The sequence below is a fragment of the Mirounga leonina genome, unplaced genomic scaffold (assembly GCF_011800145.1).
Source record: "Mirounga leonina isolate KUSES-001 unplaced genomic scaffold, KU_Mleo_1.0 Mir_127, whole genome shotgun sequence".
Taxonomy (NCBI): domain Eukaryota; kingdom Metazoa; phylum Chordata; class Mammalia; order Carnivora; family Phocidae; genus Mirounga; species Mirounga leonina.
In genome coordinates, this window is record NW_023270316.1 from 57,840,918 (window position 1) to 57,867,506 (window position 26,589).

Sequence of the window (26,589 nt, forward strand, 5' to 3'; positions counted from 1 at the left end):
TGTTAGGTTTAATATCACAACCCAGATTTAATTTCTGGCTTTGCTGTTTAATATATGTGTGACTTTGGACAATACCTTAACCTATTTGAACTTCCTTTTCTTCAACGGTAAAAAGGGTTTTAATAAAATACATCCCATTGAATTACTGAGAGAATGGAGTCAGTGCACATGAAAGAGATTTGTAAATGGTACGAAACTGCCCAATGTGGGGCATCATTTTGTGGTGGAGGAGACAATGGGGAGAGATAATGCAGGTGGAGAAGGCACATGGAGCTGACGGGTGCTATTCTGGGATCTCTGAACAAACAGTTCAACACAAGGACACCAGGCTTACTGGAATAAAGTGGTCCAGAAGAGAAAAGGGAGGAAAGGAGTTATATGGGCATCAAAGACAAACCCAGATATCATGCTGGAAATTTAGTAATGACATCAAACTCTGTTTACTTATGCTTAGCTGTAGAGTTTCTTGCTCATTTAGCTTCGAGATCTACTTAACGATTAGTATAAGGTACACTGCCCTGTACTTACAGAATAGGACAATCACTTCTCATGCCTTCAATAAGAGAAATTAATGGAAATTGGGAAGGGGCTGAGGGGATGGACCAAATGAGTAAAGGGGAGTGGGAGATACAGGCTTCTAGTTATGGAATGAATAAATCATAGATATAAAAGGTATAGCACAGGGAATATAGTCAACGATATTGTAATAGCATTGTATGGTGACGGATAGTAACTACAATGTGGTGAGCATAATGTATACACTTGTCAAATCACTATGTTGTACACCTGAAACTAATGTAACATTGTGTGTCAACTATACTTCAGTTAAAAAAAAAAGAGAGAGAGAGAGAGAGAAAGGGAGAAACCATAGTAATTGGGGCTTTAGGAACCAGGAGTTAATCTTTCAACCACTAGAAATCCTTCTTAGTTATTGTCCTTACCATGAAAGCCCCTGAATATTAGTTCAACTGGTTGTTCTTCCTTTCTGACATCTCTGGAAGTTTCGCACTTATGGGCGAAAATCTTTGTCAGTACTCTGAAAGCTGGGAATTAAGAGTAGGCTTTAAATCTAGCCTCAGATACATGCAGAAAAGTCTGAAATAGCAGCAATCTTTTTGATTTAGTACAGTGTTGGAGTCCTTTAGTTGTGAAATGAGATGAAAATTCCATTCCCCAGAATTCTTTTGAAGTCGTGTTTGGTAGGAATATTTTATTATGCAACCTAGGGTGGGGACGAAATTTCAAAAACACAGCTTGGTTGCACATGATGGTCACTAGACTGTCTTCTCAGGAGTGTAGGCCCAATCAACTAGAGCCCTCTGGGTTTCACTGAACATTTTGATGGGTTTAGGATTGTGAATTTGGATGTAGAAGCCAAGGGAAGGTAAATGCTTTGCATAAATAGAGAGGAAATATATTTGAAGTGGGAGAGAAAGATAAATCTTGTGTAAAACTCCAGAGCCATCAAAGATGGAGCAGTATTGGAGAAGGGGTGTTAGAGATCTCTGGTACTGGGGAGCCAAAGGGGGATGCCAAAGGACTGATATGTTAAGGGAGATTCCCACAAACGTTTTATTTTGAAAAATACCAAAGCTTTAGAAAAGTTGCAAGAACTGTACAATAAACACTGGTGTACCCCTTACATATACATAGACACGTATACAAAGGGACAGAGAGTATACTCATAAATGTGTGTATTGACATTTTGTATACAGATAGGCAGATAAAAAAGTAGATACAGAGAGAAATGTACATATATATGTATATATATATATATATATTTTTTTTTTTTTTTTTTCCCTGAACCATGTGAAAGTTGTTTGTGGGACATCATGAAACTCCACCACTAAGTACTTCAGTATGTGTCTCCTGAGAATAAGGCCATTCTCCTATATGACCACAATACAATTATCCCACTCAGGAACTTAAACTTGATATAATACAATACCTAATACTTAGTGCATATTCAAATTTCCCCCATTGTCCCAATGATATCCTTATAAATATCCAATTTAAGGGGGATTTTAAAATTGTTTGCTGTGTTCAACATAAATGCCTTTTCCATGTTCCCCACAAAATCATCAAAAGCAACCACGTTTCTCATTAATATTTTTTTTCCAGTAATTTCTATGGGGAAACTTATAGATGTCCCATGTCCAGATTGGCAGGGAGTGAAAATAGAAACAATAGCAGCTGCCAGAAGAGAGGTTGGTTGACACTGATTACATCTGAGGCAGCTATTTGGAGGAGAGGAGCGTTGTAGAGACATGAAGAGAGACAGAGTGAAAACCACCTAGACTGTTCCTAGGGTGCTGCCCCTTTTCTTCCCACCCATGTTTTAAATCTGTCCTCTCTTAGTTGTTAGTATGCTTCCCAGATCCTACCATTTATATTCAGCTTGTTTTCATAGGTCTTAAAAAAAAAAAAAAGATTCTATTTTTAGAGAAGTTTTATATTTACAGAAAAATTGAGAAAATAGTAGAGTTCCCATGTATTCCCTCTCCTTCTGCACACAATTTCCTCTATTATTAACATCTTACGGGACGCCTGGGTAGCTCAGTTGGTTAAGTGTCTACCTTCAGCTCAGGTCATGATCCTGGAGTCCCAGGATCAAGCCCTGCGTTGTGCTCCCTGCTGAGCGGGGCGCCTGCTTCTGCCTCTCCCTCTGCTCCTCCCCACTGTTTGTGCTCTCTCACTCTCTCAAAAAAAAACTTACATTAGTATAGTATGATACACCAATATTCACAAATTATGATTAATGAGGTCCGTACTTTATTCAGACTTCTATAGTTTTTAACCTAATGTTTTCTGTTCCAGGATCCCATCCAGGAATCAAAATTACATTTAGTTGTTATTTCTCCTTAGGCTCCTTAGACTGTGATGGTTTCTCAGACTTTTCTTGTTTTTCATATCCTTGACAGTTTTGAACTCATAGGTTTTTTGATAATTCAATCTCCCTACATTGCTTGGCAGAGCACCACAACAAATATTATTTTGAAATAAGTAAAATCTCTGATAATTGGTGAAAATCAAATCGTGTTTGAAGTAGCTGTGTGGTAAGGTTGATAAAGTTATTTTAGCACCTGTTTGTTTTGGGTCATATTATGACTACTTACTGATTAAATATAGGATATAGAGTTCACAGCATTCATTGGGTGGCATGGTCTTCTCTGGGTGGATTGAGTCAATGAAGCTCCAGGCACAAAGATCAACGGAGAGAGAACCATGCAGAAGGTGCCTTTTCCTCTGGAGACTTGTGTTGTTACAGATTACACATGGCAGATGTTTTATGCTTTTCTCTTTATCTTTGTAAGAATCATGGGGTAATTTGGCTTGAGACATATGCTATCCCTTACCAAGCAAGTATTTCTCTTGTCCTTTAATTTTTTTATATCAAAGTATAATTTATATATAGTGATAAGCACAGATCTTATGTGCACAAAGGTGTTTTGATAAATGCATTCACCCGTGTAATCTACACCTCATCAACGCGTTCATCACTATAGAAAGTTATCTCATGCCCTTTCTAAGTAAACCCCTGCCCTTAACTCCCAGAGGCGACCACTGGTTCAATTTCTTTCGCCATAGATTAGGCGAGGTTGTTCGCTTGTCCTAGGACTTCATATAAGTGGGATCACATAGTTTATACTCTTTTGTGTCTGGGCTTCTTTACCTTAACATAATGTTTTGAGATTCATTCATGTTTTGTGTCTATCAAAAGTTTATTCCATTTTGTTGCTGAGTAGTATTCATTGTATTGTATCAATATACCATAATTTCTTTTTCTACTTTTATATTGATGGAAATTTGTTTTTTCTGATTTTTGTTTTTGCTATTTTGAATGAAGTTGTTGTGAATATTCTTGTTTATTTTGTGGACTTATGTTTCTCTTGAGTGTGGAATTTCTGGGTCATGTAGTTGGAGTGTGTTCAATGTTATAAGAAAATGTCAAACCGTTTCCCAAAGAGGCTGTAACATTTTATGGTCAGTGTTAGTTATCTACTGCTGCCTAACAATATTAGCACAAATTTAACAGCATAAAGCAAAACACATTTATTATCTTCCAGTTTGGATCAGGAGACTGGGCATAGCTTAGCCAATCCTTTGCAAGGCTGTAATCAAAGTGTTGACCCAGACTGGGTTCTCCTATGGAGGCTTAACTGGGGAAGGACACGATTCCAGACTGATGTGGTTGTTGGCAGAATTCATTTACTTGTGCTGTGCGATTGAGGACTTCAATTTCTTGCTGGCTCTTGGCTGGTGGTTGCCCTCAGCTGCTAGAGAGGCTAGCAGTTCCTTTCCACGTGGGGCTCTTTCAGGTGGGCAGTTGCTTCCTCAAAGCCAGCAAAGGAGCAAGAGACTCCAGCAAGGTGAGTGCTACAATCTTATAAAATGTAATCATGTAATCAAATATATTTAATCATATACATCCCATTACCTTTGCCATATTTTAATGTAAGTCCCACTCATGCTCAAGGGGAGGGATCACATAGGGCATGAGTACCAGAAGGTGGGGATTAAAGAGGGCCACCTTAAGAGTATGTGTACCACATACTCCCAACATAAATGAATGGGAGTTTTGGTTGCTTCACATCTTTATCAACATTTGGTGTTGCCATATATTTAATTTTAGCCATTCCAGTTGTTGTAGAATATGCCACTGTGGTTTATTTTTATTTTATTTTATTTTGTGAGTATAGCTGACACACAATGTTAGTTTCAGGCTTACAACATAGTGATTTGACAAGTTTATATATTACGCTATGCTCACCACAAATGTAGCTACCATCTGTCACCATATAACACTATTACAATATAACTGACTATATTCCCTATGCTGTGCCTTTTATTTCCATTGTGGTTTTAATTTGTACTTCTTTAATGTCTAATGATACTAAACATTTCTACATTGGCCAATCATATATCATGTATTTTGCCCATTTAAAACGTTGCGTTGTTTGTTTGTCTTTTTATTATTGAGTTGGAGAAGTTCCTTATATATTTTGGATAAAGATCCTCTGATAGATATATGTATTACAAATATTTTCTCTCTGTCTACATCTTGCCTAGGTTTTTTTCTTAGCAGTGTCCTTTGATGAGCAGATAGTTTTAACTTTGATGAACTTTGATTCACCAATTTTTCTGTGATGCTTAGTGCTGTCCTGGTGAGAATATTCCTCTTTCACTAATTGATAAAACGAGTAAATGGTACATTTTAAAATAGGTCATGACCCAAAGAAGAAATTACAGGAAAATGAAATATTTTGAACTGAATGTTAATAAAAATACAACATATTAAACCATCTCATATTTGTGAGATACAGCAGCTGAATCAGTGCCTAAAAGGGGATTTATCTAAAATGCTTACAACTTAAATTATTGAAGCCTCCACTTTACAAAGCAAAAGAAGAAAAAGAGTAACTTAACCTGAAGGAAGCTGAAAAAAGGAAACAATAAATTTAAGGAAAATCAATAAAATAGAAAATGAATCCACTTATTAGTTCAGGGAAAATCAGTGTAACTAAAATTTGGTTCTTATAAAAGAACAATGGAGGCGATAAAGCCCTACTTAGACTGATCAAGAAAAAAAAATCAATGAAAAAAAATTAAAAATTAATAAAGTTTTAAATGAGTTAAAAATTCATTGATATAATATACTGTATCATATCCTGGAGGGGAAAAACCACACAATTATCTCAATAGATACAGAAAAAGCATCTGACTAAATCTATTACCCTTTCATGACAAAAATACTCAACAAATTAGGAATAGAAAGAAAATTACTCAACCTAATAAGAGCTTCTGTGAAAATCCCCCCAGAGAACATGACACCTACCAGTAAAAGACTGGATGTGTTCTGCTAAGGAACAGAAACAAGACAAGGGTGTTTGTTCTCACCACTTCTGTTCAACATTGTATTGAAGGTTCTAACCTGGGAAGTTAGGCAAGAAAATAAAATAAAAGGCATCCAGATTGGAAAGGAAGAAGTAAAATGATCTCTATTTTCAAATGATATGATCTTGTATATTTAAAAAAAAAAAAAGTCCTAGGAAATTCCTTAAAAACAATGACAAGCTAAGAATAAAATAGGAAAAGGGCGCCTGGGTGGCTCAGCCCTTAAGCGTCTGCCTTCAGCTCAGGCCATGATCCCAGGGTCCTGGGATCGAGCCCCACGTCAGGCTCCCTGCTCAGTGGGAAGCCTGCTTCTCCCTCTCCCTCTCCCACACCCCCTGCTTGTGTTCCCTCTCTCGCTGTGTCTCTCTCTGTTAAATAAATAAAATCTTAAAAAAAAAAGAGAATAAAATAAGGAAAACAAGTCCATTTGCAATAGTACCAAAAGAATAAAATAGTTATAAATGAATTTAACTAAATAGTGTAATACTTATATTTTGAAAACTATAAGACATTGCTTAAAGAAAATAAAGAAGCCTCATTAAATGGAAAGACATTTCATGTTTATGCGTCATATGACTTACTATGGCAAAGTTAAGATGGAAATATTCCCCAAACTGACCTACATGTCAAAGCAATCCCTATTATATCTCAACTGGCTTTTTTGCAGAAATTTACAAGCAGATCTAAAATTCATATGTAAATGAAATTTCAGAATCATCAAAGAATTCTTCAAAAATAAGGAAGAAAGTTGGAGCACTCACATTTTCCTACTTTAAAACTTACTACAGAACTACAGTAATCAAGATAGTGTGGTACAGACATGGATAAACACATCAGTAGAACAGAACTGAAATAAACACATTTCTGGTCCTGATTTTCAACAAGGGTGCCAAGACAATTCAATATAGAAAACAAACAAACAAACAAACAAACATTCTTTTCCACAAATGGTGGTGTGACAGCTAGTATCCACATACGAAAGAATGAAGTTGGACTCTTCCTTCACATTATAGACAAAGATCAGCTCATATGAATCAAAGACCTAAGTGTAAGAGCTATACTACAAAACTCTCAGAGGAAAACAGAATAAAACCTTATGATCTTGCTCTAGGCACTGACTGATTTCTTAGCTAAGCCACCACAAACACAAGCAACAAAACAAAATTAATTGGGCTTGATAAAAATTAAACTTTTGTGCTTTAAGAAACACAATTAAGAGAGTGGAAAGACAATTTTAAAATGGGAAAAAATGTTTGCAAATCATATATCTAGAACACATAAAGAATACTTACAATTCAAGGAAGAAATAAAAAACTTGAACAGACCAATAACCAGCAAAGAAATAGAATCGATAATAAAAAATCTCCCAACAAGCAAATTCCAGGGCCATATGGCTTCACAGGTGAATTCCACCAAACATTTAAGGAAGAGTTAATACCTATTCTTCTCAAACTGTTCCAAAAAATAGAAATAGAAGGAAAACTTCCAAATTCATTCTATGAGGCCAGCATTACTCTGATACCAAAACCAAATAAAGACTCTACTAAAAAAGAGAACTACAGGCCAACATCCCTGAACATGGATGCAAAAATCCTCAATAAAATACCAGCAAACTGAATCCAACAGTACATTAAAAGAATCATTCACTATGATCAAGTGGGATTTATTCCTGGGCTTCAAGGGTGGTTCGATATTCACAAATCAATCAACTTGACAAATCAATCAACTTGATACACCACACTAACCAAAGAATGGATAAGAACCATATGATCTTTTCAGTAGGTGCAAAAAAAAAAAAAGCATTTGACAAAGTACAATATTTCATTCATGGTAAAAACCCTCAACCAAGTAGGGCTAGAGGGAACATACTTCAACATAATCAAGGTCATCTATGAAAAACCCACAGCTAATATCCTCCTCAATGGGGAAAAACCAAGAGCTTTTCCTCTACGGTCAGGAACATGACAGGGATGTCCATTCTCACCACTGTTATTTAACAGAGTACTGTAAATCCTAGGTACTCTAACTTTCTTATGATTAGTGTTTGCATGGCAGTTTATGTCCATCACTTTAACTTAGTCATGTCTTTGTGTTTAAAGTAAATCTCTTGTAAATAGCATATCATTATGTCTTACTTTTTTATCCAGCCCGATTAGTACTGCCTTTCAGTTGAAGCCTATTTGCTTTTCAATTATATCTTCTTTCAGTTTTTTGGAGGCTGGTTGGTATAGTGATTATAATATGCATCTCTGATGAATTGATATTATGCATATACTGCATATACTTTACATATAATGTAAGAACTTCACAACAGTGATTGTATACATTTTTAAATTACATTTTTAAATTACAAATCATATCATTTTTTCTTATTACTAAACATCATACATAGTACAATTATACAAACCTAGATTTATTGTGTAAAAATAAAATTAATGAGGAGAAACAATCTTTGCATTGTTATTCATCCTTTGTGCCCATTTTCTATATGTATATGCACTCCACTGCTTCTTCTATGAACTTGCCATCACTCGGTATGAAATGCAATTAATTGCTCAGTCTCATGGGAGCATCTTTCAAGAGGTAATATAAATGACCCTTATCCCAGAACAAACTTCTGAGAAGAAGACAGAGAATTTATCTGCTAGACCCCCTTGTCAAAATTTTTCCTCATGGACATTGAATCCCACACATTTCTGGGTTGTTCATGTGTAGGCACTGACAAGTCCTGCAGCATCTCATTTGTCTTTTACCAACAGAAAAACTCCAGGGCAGGAGGTGAGACGCAGTATTGTTTGGTTATAAAGTGAGCTAACCATCAAGTTGTGCTAATGTGAAGTCTGTTGCCACAATAGCATAGTCCAACAGGTGTTGGCTATCACAATGTTGTCTGGGACAAAACAAGTGGCTAATGGCCCTGGGGCTGGTGAGGCCAAGAGCATCTGAGTACAGTGTTTAATAAAATGCATCTTTTTCACCACTCATTTTCATTCATGCTTCCCATTATATTCACCCCATACTACAATAGAAGCATCAATTTTTGTGAGTAGATCCTTCACTTCCTCCCTAAGGGGGAACGAACAGGTTCATTTCATCACAGAGTCCTGTTCAAGATGATATCCAACCACCATGGAAAGACTTAAGGCAAGAAGGTTAACGAAACAAGGTAAAGTCCCTGCTGATGAAGATAATATCAAGGTCATAATTGATAATCTTCATGTCTCTCTCCTCTATTCTTTTGTACCCTCATGTCAGTTTATCATGGGCCAATGTCTGTCAGCAGTGGGGCAGGGACGGGGGTAGGTGTCATGGATGAGGCAGCTCCCATTTGGCTAAGGACAATTCTCAGTCTATACTAATAGCAGCTGAGGGATGAGTGTGCGAGTAGGTAAAGGACACTTAAGCAAAGCACCAACAGCATCCTTCCACTACAAGGGGTTAATCCTACCTCCACTCTTTTTTTTTTGCACCCCTATTTCTAGTCATGGGGGGACATAGTACTATATATTAGCTGTTGGTTCAGTGCATATACTGTATCTTGGAGGGCATTCCCCAACTCTGCACTGTCTGGAATATTTTGCTATGCAAAAAAATCTAGCTAATATAGATGAGTTACATGGTTAAGACCGTGGGCCTCTGTTTGTTGTTTCCCCTTTTCTGTCATAAAATATATTCTCTGGTCTGAGCCATTATTGTGAGAGAAACCATGTCAATATATCAGGCTTCCATAAATTCTTGAATATTGGTGCTGGCAGAGGCACTGAGGACAAGGAAAGCAAATTCATACCTAGATTAGGTACCAGTTCTGATAAGGATGCATTAGTGCTTCCTCCAAGGTAGAAGGGGTCCAATGTAATCAATCTGTCATCAAGTGGCCGACTGGTCTTCTCAAAAAGTAATGGCATATTAAAGGCTCAGTTTCGGTATCTACAAGTGGCAAGTTGGGAATTCAGCAATGGCCATTAATCTAGATGGATCAGAATTACTGAGGAGTCCCTATTTTCTGGCCCATGCAATACTTTTATCACTGCCACCATTCACCTATGTTGCCATCACCCCACACTTCTTCCCTTGGGCAATAACTAGTTTGTTCTCTATATTAATGAGTCTGTTTCTGGTTTTTTGTTTGTTTTGTGTTTTAGATTCCCAAAGAAAAAGGTTTTAGGGTTTTCTATACATAGAAAAGCCTAAAGACCCCACCAAAAACACTATTAGAACTGATAAATGAATTCAGTGAAGTTATGAGATACAAAATTAATATACAGAAATCTGTTGTTTCTATGCACTAATAATGAAGCAGAAAGAGAAATTAACAAAACAAATTGTAAATCCCATTTACAATTGCATCAAAAAGAATAAAATACCTACAAATAAACTTAACCAAAGAGGTGAAAGACCTGTATCTGAAACACTGATGAAAGACACTGAAGACCACACAAACAAATGGAAAGATGTACTATGCTCATGGATTGGAAGAATTAATATTGTTAAAATGTCCATGCTATCCAAAGCAATCTACAGATTCAATGCAATCTCTATCAAAATACCAATAGTATTTTTCACAGAATTAAAATAAGTAATCCTAAAATGGGTATGTACCCAGAAAAGACTTCAAATAACCAAAGCAATCTGGAGAAAGAAGAACAAAGATGGAGGTATCACAATCTCAGATTTCAAGCTATACTACAAAGCTATAGTAATGAAAACTGTTTGGTACTGGCACAAAAATAGACAGATCAGTGGAACAGAACACAAAGGCCAGTAATAAAACCTGTATGGTCAATTATCTGTGGTCATTTAATGATCAGTTAGCCTACAATTTATATGGTCAATTAATCTACAACAAAGGAGGCAAGAATATACAATGGGTAAAAGACAGTCTCTTCAATAAATGGTGCTGGGAAAACTGGAAAGCTACATCCAAAAAAAAAAAAAAATGGTTGAACTGAACCACTTTCTTAAATCATACTCAAAAATAAACTCAAAATGCAGTAAAACCTAAATGTAAGACCTGGAACCGTCAAACTCTTAGATGAAAACCATAGGTGGTAATCTCTTGGATATTGGCCTTAGCAACATTTTTCTGGATATGTCTCCTTTGGCAAGAAAGACAAAAGCAAAAATAATTTACACCAAAATCACAATCTTTTAAAAAACTGCCAATGGAAGCCTTCTGCCCTTCTCAGTGTGCCTTAAGGTGACAGTTGACTACCCTGAGGTATCATTTTCTTTTACAAAGTATACAATTCCAGTAACAGAATCCATCCCAATACCTACAATTATTATCGCCATACTGCTCAAGCATCACAGCCTCTACACATTCCAATGCTCCACCTTCTAGGTGCATTGCATCCTGTTGGGCCACAGGTGGGGAGGCTTAGTAATTATGATACCCACTTACTACCCACGTACCATGCTTCGGTCCTTATTGCTGTAAGACCAGTGATTAAGCCAACTCTGATATCCCATCCTGAATGTCTTCGGGACACTTTGGAGCCAAGTCTTTTAGCTTTGGTTCTCTAGAAGATAGAGACTGAGTGCAATTTGAGAGAGATAGGAGTGAAGGCAAAGGGGAGTGGGCAGGGAAGGAGGAGAAACTAAAACAATGATATAGTCCCAAACTAGTACCACTTGGTATCAAGCCCAATTGATTGCTCAGTGTCATGGGCTCATGCTAGGAATGCGGACACCCTAGTTAGCAGAACAGATATAGATGTACTGTCATGGACATGGCTGGCTTTATGGGCAGGTGAGCTGTGCAGTTTTATAAGACTCCATTTAGAAAGGCATTGTGGTTCGTTTAATGTTCCACACTCACTATCTTGAAAATCTCAATAATTTGTGAAAAAGGGGCCTTACATTTTCATTTTGCACTGGGTCATGCCAATTATGTTATCTGGTCCTGCTAATGTAAATTACAGTTTAGGAGGGGAAACAATCATATTCTCTCTCCTGAGGAATGTGAATTAGTGACGTGGAGAGGGGGTCATTGTGGCAGGAGAAAATTATAAAGAGATGAAGACTAACAACGTTCACAGAGGCAGGAAGGATGGGAGCCAGCTATTGCATGGATGACAAAGTACATGAATGTAGCAGGAGGGACTCTTATTTTTTAGTTTTTTGTCTCTTTCACTTCCCCCCTAAACTAATCAACAATCCTGATTAAGTAGATCTCTGTTTTTTGAAATCTGAAAGAATCTAAGAACATACATATATGGAGGTATTTAAATCATGGAAATTAAATAGAGGAAAATGAGAGGAGAGGTGAGAATCTTTTAGGCCACTGTTATCTCACACTATCTGTGAAGGACCTTTCTTTTCTTTTTAATTTCATGAATTAATACTTCTGCAAAATAAAACCTTTAAAAATACTTGAAAAATGAAATGAAAACAAAAAGGCACACCAATTCCAAACTCACATTTTTTAGTATTTTCAACAGATATAAAATTACGTTTCAAAATCAAAGAACAAAAAATTACATAGCATAAAAGAAGAAACTACAAAAACTACTTTGTTCACTGAAAGTGTGCATATAGGTGATTAATATAAAGAGTTGCTAATACATGGTTAGTTTTTTTTTTTTATCATTCCAGAGTCATAACAACTAAATAAAAAGTTGGTAGTGAAGGAACAATTTTCCCATATTAAATGCTATATTTAATGTTTTAAATTTGTCAGTAGTTAGATTTTAACATGACAAATGAATGTGTTTCTTGTGTTAAACTACCTAAATTAGGTTGGATTGCTGACAATGCCTCTAACAGGAGATATTATGTATCTAAACTGTTTCTATGTTTTACTCAGTAACACTCATAGTAGAGAAATTAGTCTCTCAAAGATATGTTTAAGGGGGGCGCCTGGGTGGCTCAGTTGGTTGAGCGACTGCCTTCGGCTCAGGTCATGATCCTGGAATCCCTGGATCGAGTCCCGCATCGGGCTCCCTGCTTGGCGGGGAGTCTGCTTCTCCCTCTGACCCTCCTCCCTCTCATGCTCTCTGTCTCTCATTCTCTCTCTCTCAAATAAATAAATAAAATCTTAAAAAAAAAAAAAGATATGTTTAAGGGAATGGAAGTGATTTTAAAACAATTTCAGCAAGCTCAGGACATTCCCTTTTAATTTTTACCCAAAATGGAACAAATAATGCTTGTTTCAAAATTCATCTTCCTTATCAGTAATAGTATCAATTCTTTATCAGTTCCAAAAATTTGTCCTACTAAGTTATAGTTACATTTAAAGTATCCTTCAGTTAAAGAAATGGATTCTGGATCCATGAATTCCCTATGTGTGGAGATTATTTGCATGGAAAATAAAAATTCCAAATGTTTTATCAAACTCATAATTAGTTTCTTTATATTTTATATGTGAATACTACTGAATTTTGATGGCCTTATTCCTTCATCAGTCAGTTACAGTTTTAGTACTTTACTATGAGTTTTGGCTATGAACTCAATAGAAGGGGGATGATACTTCTGAATAAAATTAGTAAAAACACTTGGATCTTTAATTCTTTAGAATCACTTCTCTGGTCATTGTTTGGTTTACTACTATTATTACTAACATACTACTGACATGTGTCTTTTCTGGACAAAACAGGACAGTAAGGCTTATTTCACCATCCATAATTTGGGGTTAAAAACAAATAATACAAATTTTACTTCCCTAATGTAGCTATGAATTTCAAAAAACAGGCTTGATTAAAAATTAAAATGACTCTCAATATAACAAGTTAGAAAAGTAAACAGATATGTACACTTTCATAGATTTGTATTCACTTTGGGGTTACAATTAACAAACTAACCTTAAGATTTTACTCCTAATAACATGGTCCTCCTGCACAGGACAAGGACACAGTCATGCCACCTGCAACCACACAAGTTGCGAAACACCTGAACTGTTCCATATTCTGTTTAATGAGAGGTGTTCAAAGATCATGTGCCCGGATATAGCTGAAATATTAAATCGCTATCAACGCTGCTAAGCACTTACTCTTAATTTCTGTGCTTATTTCCTTGTGGATAAGATATAAGCAAACTGGCAGTGGTCTAAAGAACACACTTTGAGTCATGCTGCTCTAGGGAACCTGCACTGAAGTCGGAGAAGAACCAGTGAGGAGTTTACAAAGGAACAGAAGGGAGGAGGAGGAAGAAAAGGAGACCACGGATTTGTGGAAAACTAGGGAAGTTTTAAGAAAGAGGAAGTGGTTAACTGTGTTAATTGCAAGAAAGGTCAAGTAGAATGAAGATCAGAAAGAAGTCATTGAATGAACAAGTAGGACATAGGTAACCTTTAAAAGAGTGATTTCACTGCTGGAGGAAGATCAGGAAAAGCATCTTTTAAGAATCTGCAGAATTTTTTTTTTTTTAAGATTTTATTTATTTATTTGAGAGAGAGAGAGAATGAGAGAGAGCACATGAGAGGGGGGAGGGTCAGAGGGAGAAGCAGACTCCCCGCCCAGCAGGGAGCCCGATGCGGGACTCGATCCAGGGACTCCAGGATCATGATCTGAGCTGAAGGCAGTCGCTTAACCAACTGAGCCACCCAGGCGCCCGAATCTGCAGAATTTCTAATATTTCTTTGGTTGTGCAACAGAAAGCCATATGGGAGATATAAAACTTCTGATCGACCCAATGTTCCTGAGTTGTGTGTAAGGATTTTAAATGTAGTAGAGAAACATAGTTAAATTAATCCATGGTAAAGACATACAACCTTTTGTAAATTGAGAAATCTGTCTTTGATTTATCACAACTGTGGTAAATCCAGAGGTTGATAAACTGGTTTTAAAGAAAGTCAGATCTACATACAGAGTTTACTTCAGTTCCCAGAACTTTCCTCTGCTCTCCTGGCCTCTCTACTGTTAGCAAACAAGCATTTCCTGGGTGCCTAACCCTGCTGGCTACTATAAGGCTACAACAAAGCCTAAGATTTGGTCTCTACCCTGAAGGGGCTCATAGGATGCATATTATTAGTCATAATGCTTTCCGGTGTAAACAACTGAAAACCCCAGCTCAGTTGAGGTCAGCTCCAGGGTGGGTCAAATCAGAGACTCATTTGTCACAGAGGATCCAGATGTTTTTGATATTACTACTGTAACATCATTAACATTTCTGCCTTATCCTCAGGTCAGCTTGCCTGAAGTCACAATGGCTGCGGGGACTGTTTCAGTGTCACATTCTCATGATAATAGGTAAAGGTAGAAGAACCGTGTCAGCTCTGTATCTGATTTTATCAGGCTGCCAGCAGACAATCTTTGATCTTGCAAAGACCAAAACTACATCCTGAGCTCCTACCTCCACTAATCCCTGGCAAGGTGAAGAGGATTACCAATTTGATGCTGTTCATTCTCTGGAGCTGGGGCTGGGTTTGGGCCCTACTTCCTGACAAACTTTTGGCCCCCAACAGATGGCTTCTGAACTTAGGCAAGACTGGCTGTTGAGTAGGCCAGTGACTGCCAACTCTTTTCACATCCTGACATATATATCATGGTATATACAGAAAATGGTAATCCACTGTACAACTGGCTAAGATAAACCCAAGAGGTTTGCAACCCTGACTTGACTGAAGGCTCCTGCTGTCTCAACCCTGGTCAGCTCTTCCAAGGATGAGGGGGCTCACATAAGAACACAACTACATTTTATTCACAGTGCCTCAGTTGGGAAGTTCTGACAGAGCAATCCGCTGGGTCTGCCAAAGAGAGGAAAACATGTATTCATACTAGACAGTCTATTATTATAGTAAATATTACGAGAGAAGACACGTAGCTTCTAAACCAATGTTGGATGGTAGAAGCTCTTCCAGCAAGTTCTTCTCTGAGGTCTTTGTACCTTTGCGCATGCTCCTCTTTGCTTGGTGCATTTTTTTTTTTTTTTAAGATTTTATTTATTTCATTTGACAGAGAGCACAAGCAAGGGGAGCTGCAGGCGGAGGGAGAAGCAGCCTTCCCGCTGAGCAGTGAGCACTACGGGCGGGGTGGGGGGCGGGTAATAGACCCCAGGACCCAGGATTAAGATAGTTAAAATGGCCAGCACAATCCCCGGTACATAGTAAGCCCTCCTTACATGTTAGCTGTGCCTGGCAAACTTCTATTGAGCTGCCACCGCTTCTCTGAAGATGTGCCTTAGACGTTTCGTTGGTGCCTCCCGTTTTGACACCGCTATTAAACCATTTATCACACTATAATTTGTTCTTTACCCACTCCCCCACTCCCCTTCTGTGAACAGTGACCCTAAAAGGCCAGTAATTGTTCTACACCTTATACCTCCCAGTGACCGTCAAAATTCACTTTCTGTTAGGTGCTCTACAAACGTTTGTTTTTGTTTTGGCCGATTCCGCCCAACGGATTGGGCGGGAGGAGCGTGCTGGAGAGGGAGGGCGCCGCCCACCGAGGGAGAGGGGCGTGACCGCCCAGGGTGCTCACGCTCGATATTCCCGGCGGGGCCTGAACTGCAGCCCCAGATCAGCCCACAGATAAAAATGGGGCCCAATCTCACCCGCCAGACCGTGCGGTGCCCCGTTACCGGCACGCAGGCCTGAAAAGGAGAGTTTGGAGCGGAGACACGTCCGGGCGGCGGCGGCTGCCTCAGGGACGGTGCCTTGGCCCAGGCCGGGGGTCCACGCCCAGCCCGCTCGACCTCGCGCCCCCGCCCGGCGCACCGCTCGGCACCCCGGTTCCCTCCCGATGCCGGCGGGCCCGGGAGCCTCGCGGACGTGACGCCGCGGGCGGAAGTGACGTTTTCCCGCGGTTGGACGCGGGGCTCGGTTGCCGGGCGGGGGAGGGCTCGTCCGGTTTTTCTCAGGGGACGTTCAAATTATTTTTGTAACGGGAGTCGGGAGAGGACGGGGCGTGCCCCGACGTGCGCGCGTCCTCCTTCCCCGGCTCTTCGCCACCATTCACTGGCTCCTGCCCTGGGGGGGAGTCATGCCGCCCAAAACCCCCCGGAGAGCAGCAGCCGCCGCCGCCGCCGCCGCCGCCGCCGCCGCCGCCGCCGCCGAACCCCCGCCGCCGCCGCCCCCTCCTGAGGAGGACCCCGAGCAGGACAGCGGCCCCGAAGACCTGCCTCTGCCCAGGTGAGCGAGCAGAACCGCGGCGGCCGCCACGAGAGAAGGGCGCCCCGAGAGTGCGTCGGGGCGGGCGCCCCGGCGTCTAGGCGGGGGCGCGTCTCCGCGGGCGGCCGCCTCCGGGCGGGAGGAGGGTCCTCCCGTGTCCCCCACCACCGCGGAGCGCCTGGAGGAGGGTGACAGGGGTCTGGGTTCGGGAGCGAGGGGAGGGAAGCCGGGAAGGGTCTCGGCTCCAGCTTGACAGGTGTCGGGCGGGTGGGGCTCGGGTCCCTGAGCAAAGTGACAGGTGCCGCCTTCCCTCCTCTAGGCGGAAAGGCTCGCAGGCGGCGGGTGATTTAGAGGCCCCATCAAAGGCAAAAAAGAAAAAGGACTGACCAGTGTCTGCTGGAGAGTTTGTCTCCTGTTGAGATCTGTAGTATTTCGGTGGTCGTTTGACTTTCTGTTTTGGTGTTCTGCGATGCAACCGCTGAAAGTGTTTTCCTCTGGGCGTGCACTGCATCTGAAGCCCAGTCCTGGGAGAGGCCAACCAGGAAAGCCATCGGACGTGAAGTCCAGGGTCCTGCGTGTCAGTTGCCCCCAGGATACTCGGCTGAGGTGTTTTTGTGGCGCTCCCTTATATTCAGAGCCATCGGTAGTTACTGGAGGAACATAACTCTTGAGAGGAACTGGTGTATGGGAAAAAGTTTTGTAAGACGTTTAGTCTAAATGCTTAAAAGTGTCTCAACTTTTTCTTTTATTCCCGTCGCATAAAACTCTTGTATATTATTAATCTTAAGCATTTTTCATTATTTCTTTCATTTTGCCTTTGAGCCAGGAAACAACCTTGTGTGCTCTCATTTTTTTTGGGGGGGGGGGTACAAAATTAGTGATGTTCTTGTGCTCACATGAAACTTTTTTTTCCCCCAACTGGTATCTAACTTTAGGCGAGTCCATGATAATGAAGTCGAACATGACGGGGGGTATTTATTTCATTGCAACATTCCTATTTTTCTTGATTATGATACTTTATAGTTAAGAAGCTAAGATTGAAAGAGTACGATTGCCGTTATTATTGTCAGTACTGGTTCTACCTTGAGACTACATATCGATTTCGGAGGAATGGGATTCCTTTCAGTCCCTCACCTCTTCCTCCCCTGTTCTAGCCCATTACCAAGTCCTATTCTTTCAACTTGCCAGGCACTAACAGAGTTCAGACAAATTGTAAAAAATTGGAATGGGCTTTTGGGATGGCCTGTGAAAGGCTATTAAAAATACATATGTTTAAATGGATTGTCTTATGTGTGAGTTAAAAATCACACTCACGAAAAAAAAAAAGTCTAGGATGTTCTGGGAGAAGACCAATTTAATTTCTGATTAAGGTCTGATGTATCCAATACTTGAAGTTTTTCATTTGGAAAAAGCAGTAAATCTACTCTAAAGAATTCCATGTTATCCAGTTATTATAGGGTAACCCAGAAATACTGAAATTATGGCCATCACCGGGGAAAAGAATGCCTTTCTTCCCCACCCCAACATTATGTTATATACTTTTAAATGATGGAACTATCAAAAAATCTCCTGTAAGTCAAAAGCATACATGATACACTCTACTCTTGCGTATCAATACCCACAAAAGGTTACTAGTATGGGCAGTTGAACTCTGTAGATTAGCTGCTTAGCAAGGGTAAAAACTAGTGACAGGCAATCCGAAGCCTAGCAACTTGCTTAGGGATGGATTCAGGGCCCACTCCACCTGCACTTTCAGTGACAGAGTCTGTTTCTGCCTTGACAGTTGAGATCTTCTTTCTGTTGCGTTATATCTGGCGTAAGTGGTGAAGTTGGAAGGAAAACCTTCACTAGGAACAGCACTTCACCTTCATTGTTGACATAATCAAAAGTTAATTATGTTTTGAAAGAGGATTGGCAGTCTGGAATAGTGGTCAAAGGCATGGATTAAAAATTAAATTAAATTAAACTGTTGGGTTTCCCACTTACTGGCCATGACCTCGAGTGAGTACTTTAACTTCTCTGATTTGGTACTTATCTGTAAAACAAGGATAATAAGAATACTTATCTAATAGGCTGATGTGTGGATTCCACTGAAACTATGCACCTAAAGTGCTTTGTACAGACAGGACTAGAGTAAATACTCAAAAATTATTAAGTATTCCTCATATTATTATTATTAGGTGTGAGATAGACATTAAATGAATGAAAAGGAACTAGCCAACAAGAATTTATTGACTACCTATCTTGGGTAAGGAGGATCAAAGAGAAAAGGCTGAAATAAGCATAGCAGTAATTTATGTTAAGTTAATCGTCATGTAAGAAATGCTAGTAGGTGGAGATTATGTGAGACATTGATAAGTTGTAGACTGCATTTTAGCAAAGTCGCTGATACTAAATTGAGTCGTAATGTTATATATGGGCTTTCTTCTTTGTGCTGTTATAGTCATCCCAATTTTCCTATACAGCTTTAGCTATCATACTTACTTTTACAAAACTGTTTTGCTTTTTGAACTGTATGTGATTTACCAGGCCAGCAAACATCTTTCACTGTGTTGTATTTTTGTTGGAAAGACTATGAAAAAGATAAACATGTTTAAATTCTACCTGTAATTTTTTTCAAAGATAAATAAGATTTTAAAGTATTTAGTGATGCTTTTTTTTCAGAACAGCGCTGTTATATGCAAACCATTGAAAGAAATGTTTACTTAATTAGTTTGATTTGTAAGTATATCCCTATTATATGTCTATTTTTATCTGGTAGGCTTGTGTTTGAAGAAACCGAAGAACCTGATTTTACTGCATTATGTCAGAAATTAAAGATACCAGATCATGTCAGAGAAAGAGCTTGGTTAACTTGGGAGAAAGTTTCGTCTGTGGATGGAGTATTGGTAAGGATTTCCTTAACATTTTTTGAAAAAAATTTCTCATTTTATTTTTTTTTAAAGAAAATTTTATTTGTTTATGTTAGAGGGAGAGAGAGAGAGCCTGAGCACAGGGAGGGGCAGAGCGGGAGGGAGACAGAGAATCTTTTTTTTTTTTTTAATTTTATTTTATTATGTTATGTTAGTCACCATACATTACATCATTAGTTTTTGATGTAGTGTTCCATGATTCATTGCTTGCGTATGACACCCAGTGCTCCATTTAATACGTGACCTCCTTAATACCCATCACCGGGCTAACCCATTCCCCCCTCCCCTCTAAAACCCTGAGAAGGAGACAGAGAATCTTAAGCAGACTCTGCTGAGCACAGAGCCCAATGTAGGGCTCGATCTGAGGACCCTGAGATCATGACCTGAGCCAAAACCCAAGAGTTGGACGCTAAACCGACTGAGCCACCCAGGCGCCCCCAAAATTTTCTCATTTAAAAAATAATTTTGAATTACTCTAGATAATTTGGAAGATAGAAAAACATAAAGAAAAGAAAAGCGGGCGCCTGGGTGGCTCAGTTGGTTAAGTGACTGCCTTCGGCTCAGGTCATGATCCTGGAGTCCCTGGATGGAGTCCCGCATCGGGCTCCCTGCTCAGCGGGGGTCTGCTTCTCCCTCTGACCCTCTTCCCTCTCGTGCTCTCTGTCTCTCATTCTCTCTCTCTCAAATAAATAAATAAAATCTTTAAAAAAAAAAAAAGAAAAGAAAAGAAAAGCAAGTAATAATTTTGTTACACAGAGGTAAATAACATACATCTGATAGCATTAAAAATTTTTTAAAAATCTCCACAGGTAAACCCCTCCAAAGTATTTTAAAGCAAATCTTAGCTATCATATTTTATTCATACATACTTCACTCTGATACAAAGACTTTTTAAAAAACAAAGCCATACCTTGTTAATTTTTAGTATCTCATAATATGTAGTGTTCAGAATTCCTGATTGTTTCAGAATTAGTTTTGTTAGAATTTAGAATCTTTGATAGCATTTGATATATTTCTTTCCTTTTTTTCTTTGCATAAATATATGTGTGTATATGTAATATTACTACTACCAATAACACCAGCAAATAATTACTAGTGCTTTATATGTACTGGGGGAATATTATAAGCATTTAAAAAAATAACTCATTCAACAGTCCATTGAGATATGAAATAAAAAATCTTTATTTTACATGTAAAATGTAAAATCTTGATGTTTTAGAAGATACTGAAATAGAGTGAGGTTAAGTAACTCGATCAAGGTCCCTGGCTTGGTCATTTAAAACACAGATTTGGGATCATACATGTAATTATATATAGTTACATATAATAGTTTTGTATCTTGTTTTAAATTTTTTTTCTTTTTTTATGAGTATTTTATTATGTTGTTAAATATTTTTTTGGTATTTGATAATGTTTCCAATGGTACTATAATATTTTATACATGAGATATATTTTAATTTGCTAAAACTCTTACTATTATTGGACATTTTTTCCCCACAACTTTTTGGCACTGTAATATGATGTGATAAACATCTTTATTCATAAGAATAATGCCTGGCACAAGGTAAGTCCTTGATAGTTTGTTAAATAAATTAATGAATGAATCTGATTATTAGAATACATTTTTACAAGTTGAATTACTGAGTCAACAGCTGTGAACATTTATAAATCTTTTGGGAATTATTGTTAAATTACACTCCAGACAGACACTTTTAATGAATTTATTTTCTTTTTAGCATTGTATTATTGTACATGTCTGTTTGTTTTTACTGATCAGATTAACACAGCAAAATATGTTAATGTACATCCCATAAAAATGTTTAAAACCATTAAAAAAATTCTAGTATCTTAGTCCATTTGGACTATTTTAACAAAATACCACAGACTGGGTAGCTTATAAACAACAGAAGTTTATTTCTTACAGTTCAGGAGGCCGGGAAGTCCAAGATCATGGTGTTGGCAGATTCCTGTGTCTTTGTGAGGGCTCTCTTCCTCCTTCATAGATAGCACCTTGTCATTGGCTTTACAAGTCGGAAGGGGTGGGAGTTTTCTCAGGCTTCTTTTATAAGGACACTGGTCCCAATCATGAGGACAGAGCCCTCATGACCTAATCACTTCCTAAAGGCCACAACTCCTAATACCTTTACATTGGGGATTAGGCTTTAAGCATATGATTTTGGGGGACACAAGCATTCAGTGCATAACCTCTGGTAATAAAAAAGAGAAAATGAATCCAGTTTCAAAGACCTGAACATAATCTGGAACTCCTTACTAAAAAGGGAGGAATACTGAAGTATCTTGGATGAATGACTTTGGTATTATCTTCCCAAAGCATCTGTACTTCCACTGATTTCGGTACTTCATGTACAAAGCTTTTTTTGTGCATATGCAGTTACAGGGAGTCATAGCTCCTTCACCTCTTGCTCACAAATGCTAGGCTTTTCGTTTTCAGAAAGTTGGGAAGGAGCAGCAGATTATGGAGAGTATTGGGGAATATTGGTAGTTTCCAATTTATGAGTGGGTTATGTTCCCAATCTCTTTGTAAGTACAATATAGTAGTTAGGCTTCCAGGCTAGTTCACACAAAACTGTTTTTGTACTGAACTGTAACAGTAATAGTGTCTTCAGACTTGACTACAAGTATGAATAAATGTTACTACTTTCTTATTCTATGCTTTTATCCTGGCTTTGTCCTTACCTTCCATAGTAACTGGCACAGTTTAAATCTCCTTTCCTAATGGAGCTCATGATGGGACTAGGGGATGTGAAATCATCCTTGGTTGTGTGCTGGAGGAAGACAAGGAAGGAATTTCATGTTATCTTTGGGATATTGGGTACCTGTTTTTTGCAGGGGTGTATGACAGAGGAGGATGTGGTATTGTCCTATTATAATTACCAGATGTTTACCTAGAAATATTATTTTAAATGATAGTCAAGTTTTTGAGGGTTGGCCTGAGAATTTAACCTCTGATTATACAATCACTTCTAAGGGAGAATGTGACAGGGCTTGTGCAGAGAAGTGAATGTTATGACAAATGAACCCATTTCTGATGCAGCTATTCCATTCTAGCTATTCTTTTTTTTTTTTTTAAGATTTTTTATTTATTTATTTATTCATGAGAGAGAGAGAGAGAGAGAGAGAGAGAGAGAAGCAGGCTCCCAAGGAGCAGAGAGCCCGATGCGGGACTCGATCCCAGGACCCTGGGATCATGACCTGAGCTGAAGGCAGACGCTTAACCATCTGAGCCACCCAGGCGCCCCATTCTAGCTATTCTTGATAACAGTTGGCTATCTTCTTTTAAACAAGAAGAAAAATGTAGTAACTAAGGGAACTCTTTTTGGCAACTGAAAGTAGTTGATGTTTATTGGAATAGAGGGTGGGTTAAGAGCAAGGATTTGTCATCAGACAGACTGACTGAAGTCTCAGTTCTACCATTTACTAGCTCCATGATCTTAAACAAGTTACCTAAAATCTCCAAGCCTCACTTTTGTTATTTGTAAAAATGACTAAAATAATTTCTGGATCTTGGAGTTAATAGTGTGGATTCAATAACTTCATGCACATAAAGCACTTATTAGTGTAAATGAATGCCTGTATTAGATTATACAACCAGAATAATTTGACTTAAGAACTACCCTGGAAAATTTTATATTAATATAATTTTTTAGGAGAAGTTAAGAATCAGTTAAAATCCTTGAATTTTTAAAAGTTATTTAAATTTCAGTTAGTTAATATACAGTGTAATGTTAGTTTCAGATGTACAGTATAGTGATTCAGTACTTCCATACAACACCAGGTGCTCATCACAGCAAGTACCTTCCTTAATCCCCATCACCTATATCACCCATTCCCCACCCACCTCCCATCTGGTAACCATCAGTTTGTTCTCTGTAGTTAAGAGTCTGTTTCTTGGTTTGCCCCTCTCTCTTTTTTCCCTTATGATCATTTGTTTTGTTTCTTAAATTCCACAGTGAGTGAAATTACATGGTATTTGTCTTTCTCAGACTGACTCATTTTGCTTAGCATAATATTCTCTAGCTGCATTATGTCATTGCAGATGGCAAGATTTCGTTCTTTTTTATGGTGGGAATAATATTCTATTGTATAAATTCCACATCTTCTTTATCTGCTTATCAGTCACTGGACACTTGGGCTATTTCCATAATTTGGCTATTATAGATAATGCTGCTATAAACATTGGGGTATCCCTTTGAATTAGTATTTTTGTATTCTTTGGGTAAATACCTACTAGTGCAATTACTGGATCATAGGGCAATTCTATTTTTAACTTTTTGAGGCACCTCCATACTGTTATCCAGAGTGGCTACACCAGTTTGTATTCCCACAAACAGTGCAAGAGGGTTCCCTTTTCTCTACATGCTCGCCAATGCCTGTTATTTCTTGTGTTGTTGATTTTAGCCATTTTAACGGATGTGAGGTGATATCTCATTGTAGGTTTAATGTGTATTTCCTTGATGATGAGTGATTAAGCATCCTGTCATGTATCTGTTGGCCATCTGTATGTCTTCTTTGGAAAAATGTCTGTTCATGTCTTCTGCCCATTTTTAATTGGGTTATTAATTTTGGCGGGTGTTTTATAAGTTCTTCATATATTTTGGATACTGACCCTTTATCTGATATGTCATTTGCAAATAACTTCTCCCATTCCATAGGTTGCCTTTTAGTTTTGTTGTTTCCTTTGCTGTGCAGAAGCTTTTTATTTTGATCAAGTCCTGATAGTTTATTTTTGCTTTTGTTTCCCTTGCCTCAGGAGACATATCTAGAAAGAAGTTGCTATGGCCAGTATCAGACGTTACTGTCTGCATTCTATTCTAGGATTTTTATGGTTTCAGGTCTCACATTTAGGTGTCTAATCCATTTTCAGTTGATTTTTGTGTTTGGTGTAGGAAAGTGGTCCAGTTTCATCTTTGGCATGTTGCTGTCCAGTTTTCCCAAGACCCATTTGTTGAAGAGCCTTTTTTCCCATTGGATATTATTTCCTGCTTTGTTGAAGATTAACTGACTATATAGTTGTGGGTTCATTTCTGTGTTTTCTGTTCCATTGATCTTTGTGTCTGTTTTTGTGCTGGTACCATAGTGTTTTGATCACTACAGCTTTGTAATATCACTTGAAATCTGGAATTGTGATGCCTCCAGCTTTGTTTTTTAAGATGGAATCAAAACCATATGATTATTTCAATAGATTAAAAAAACCCATTTTACAAAGTACAATTATCCATTCATGATAAAAATCCTGAACAAAGTAGGGTTAGAAGGAACATAACCTCAACATAATCAAGGCATATAAGAAAAACCCACAGCTAATATCATCCTCAATGGGGAAAAACAGAGCTTTTTCTCTACAGTTAGGAACAAGACAGGGATGTCCACTCTCACCACTGTCACTACTGGAAGTCCTAGCCACAGCTATCAGACAACAGAAGGAAATAAGAGACATCCAAATCAGGAAAGAAGGAGTAAAACTTTGACTATTCGCAGATGACATGGTACTCTATATAGAAAACCTAAAAGACTGCTAGAACTAATGTATGAATTCAGTAAAGTCTCAAGATTCAAAATCAACATACAGAAATCTGTTGCATTTCTATACACCAATAATGAAACAGCAGAAAGAGAAATTAAGGAACTGGTTCCATTTACAATTGCACCAAAAACAATACCTCGGAATAAACCTAACCAAAGAGGTGAAAGACCTGTATTCTGAAAACTATAAAACACTGATGAGAGAATTTGAAGATGACCCCAAGAAATGGAAAGACATTCCATTCTTATGGATTGGAAGAACAAATATTGTTAAAATGTCTTTACTACTCAAAGCAATCTATACATTTAATGCAATTCCTATCAAAATACCAACAGCGTTTTTCACAGAGCTTAGAACAAACAATCCTTAAATTTGTATGGAACCACAAAAGGCCCCAAATAGCCAAAGCAACCTTGAAAATAGTTGAATTTATAAATGTATGTGCAGTGATTCTGATGTGGTACTTTTTCTAAAATTTAAGGAAAGGTTTGTGGTATTTTGTCTAGAAAAGTGTTTTTCCCTTTTCGCATAAATGTTTAATAAGCGTGTAATATGTAATTGCTGTCATTATATTAGATTGTGTTCATACTGCATATAGCATATAAATAAGGGACTTTTCATTAAGAAATTGGCCAGGAGTGCTGTTCATGTTGTGACTTACAGTGAATCAGTTGTTAGAATTTTGATTTTCTTTCTGCATCTTAAATGACTGCATGGGTGAATGGAAAAGGCCTTGGACCTGGAGGCAGGACACTTTTGATTATAGTAGTTGCATTTTAGCTATAGGATTTTAGGTAAATTGGTGAATTCTCCAAGTCTCAGTTTGCTTGTCTGTAAAGCAGAAATGACATCTGAATGTCAACCTCTTAGGGTTTTGTGTGTGTATATATATTCAAGAGCTTTGAAATATATTGCCCTTGATAGAGGCATTTGTTTTTGTGATATGGGTCATTATGTGTAGGAAGATAGTTGAAAGGAATAGTTTGGAATTGGAGTAATACTAGGTATTCCATGTAAGTTACATAGTACCACAGTCGTATGAAACCTCTTCATGCAGAGCTGAAGTCCTTCCTTCTTTTGCAAATAATTTCTCCTTTGCAAAAGGTTCTTTTTTTTTAATAACCTTAAAAAAAAAACCCAGAATATTTTATTTATTTATTTATTTATTTATTTATTTATTTATTTATTTATTT

At 38.2% G+C, this 26,589-nt stretch overlaps 1 protein-coding gene across 1 annotated transcript in view; it reads left to right on the top strand.

Moving 5' to 3' along the window:
* The first annotated feature begins 16,670 nt into the window (after positions 1–16,670).
* The window catches only part of RB1 (RB transcriptional corepressor 1), a 154,311-nt gene continuing 144,392 nt past the window's right edge, over positions 16,671–26,589 (top strand). Inside the window, exons 1-2 of the mRNA XM_035003391.1 lie at positions 16,671–16,960; positions 19,701–19,827. Of these exons, the coding sequence (XP_034859282.1) occupies positions 16,812–16,960; positions 19,701–19,827 (276 nt within the window). The 5' untranslated portion in view covers positions 16,671–16,811. The remainder of the gene's footprint in view (positions 16,961–19,700; positions 19,828–26,589) is intronic.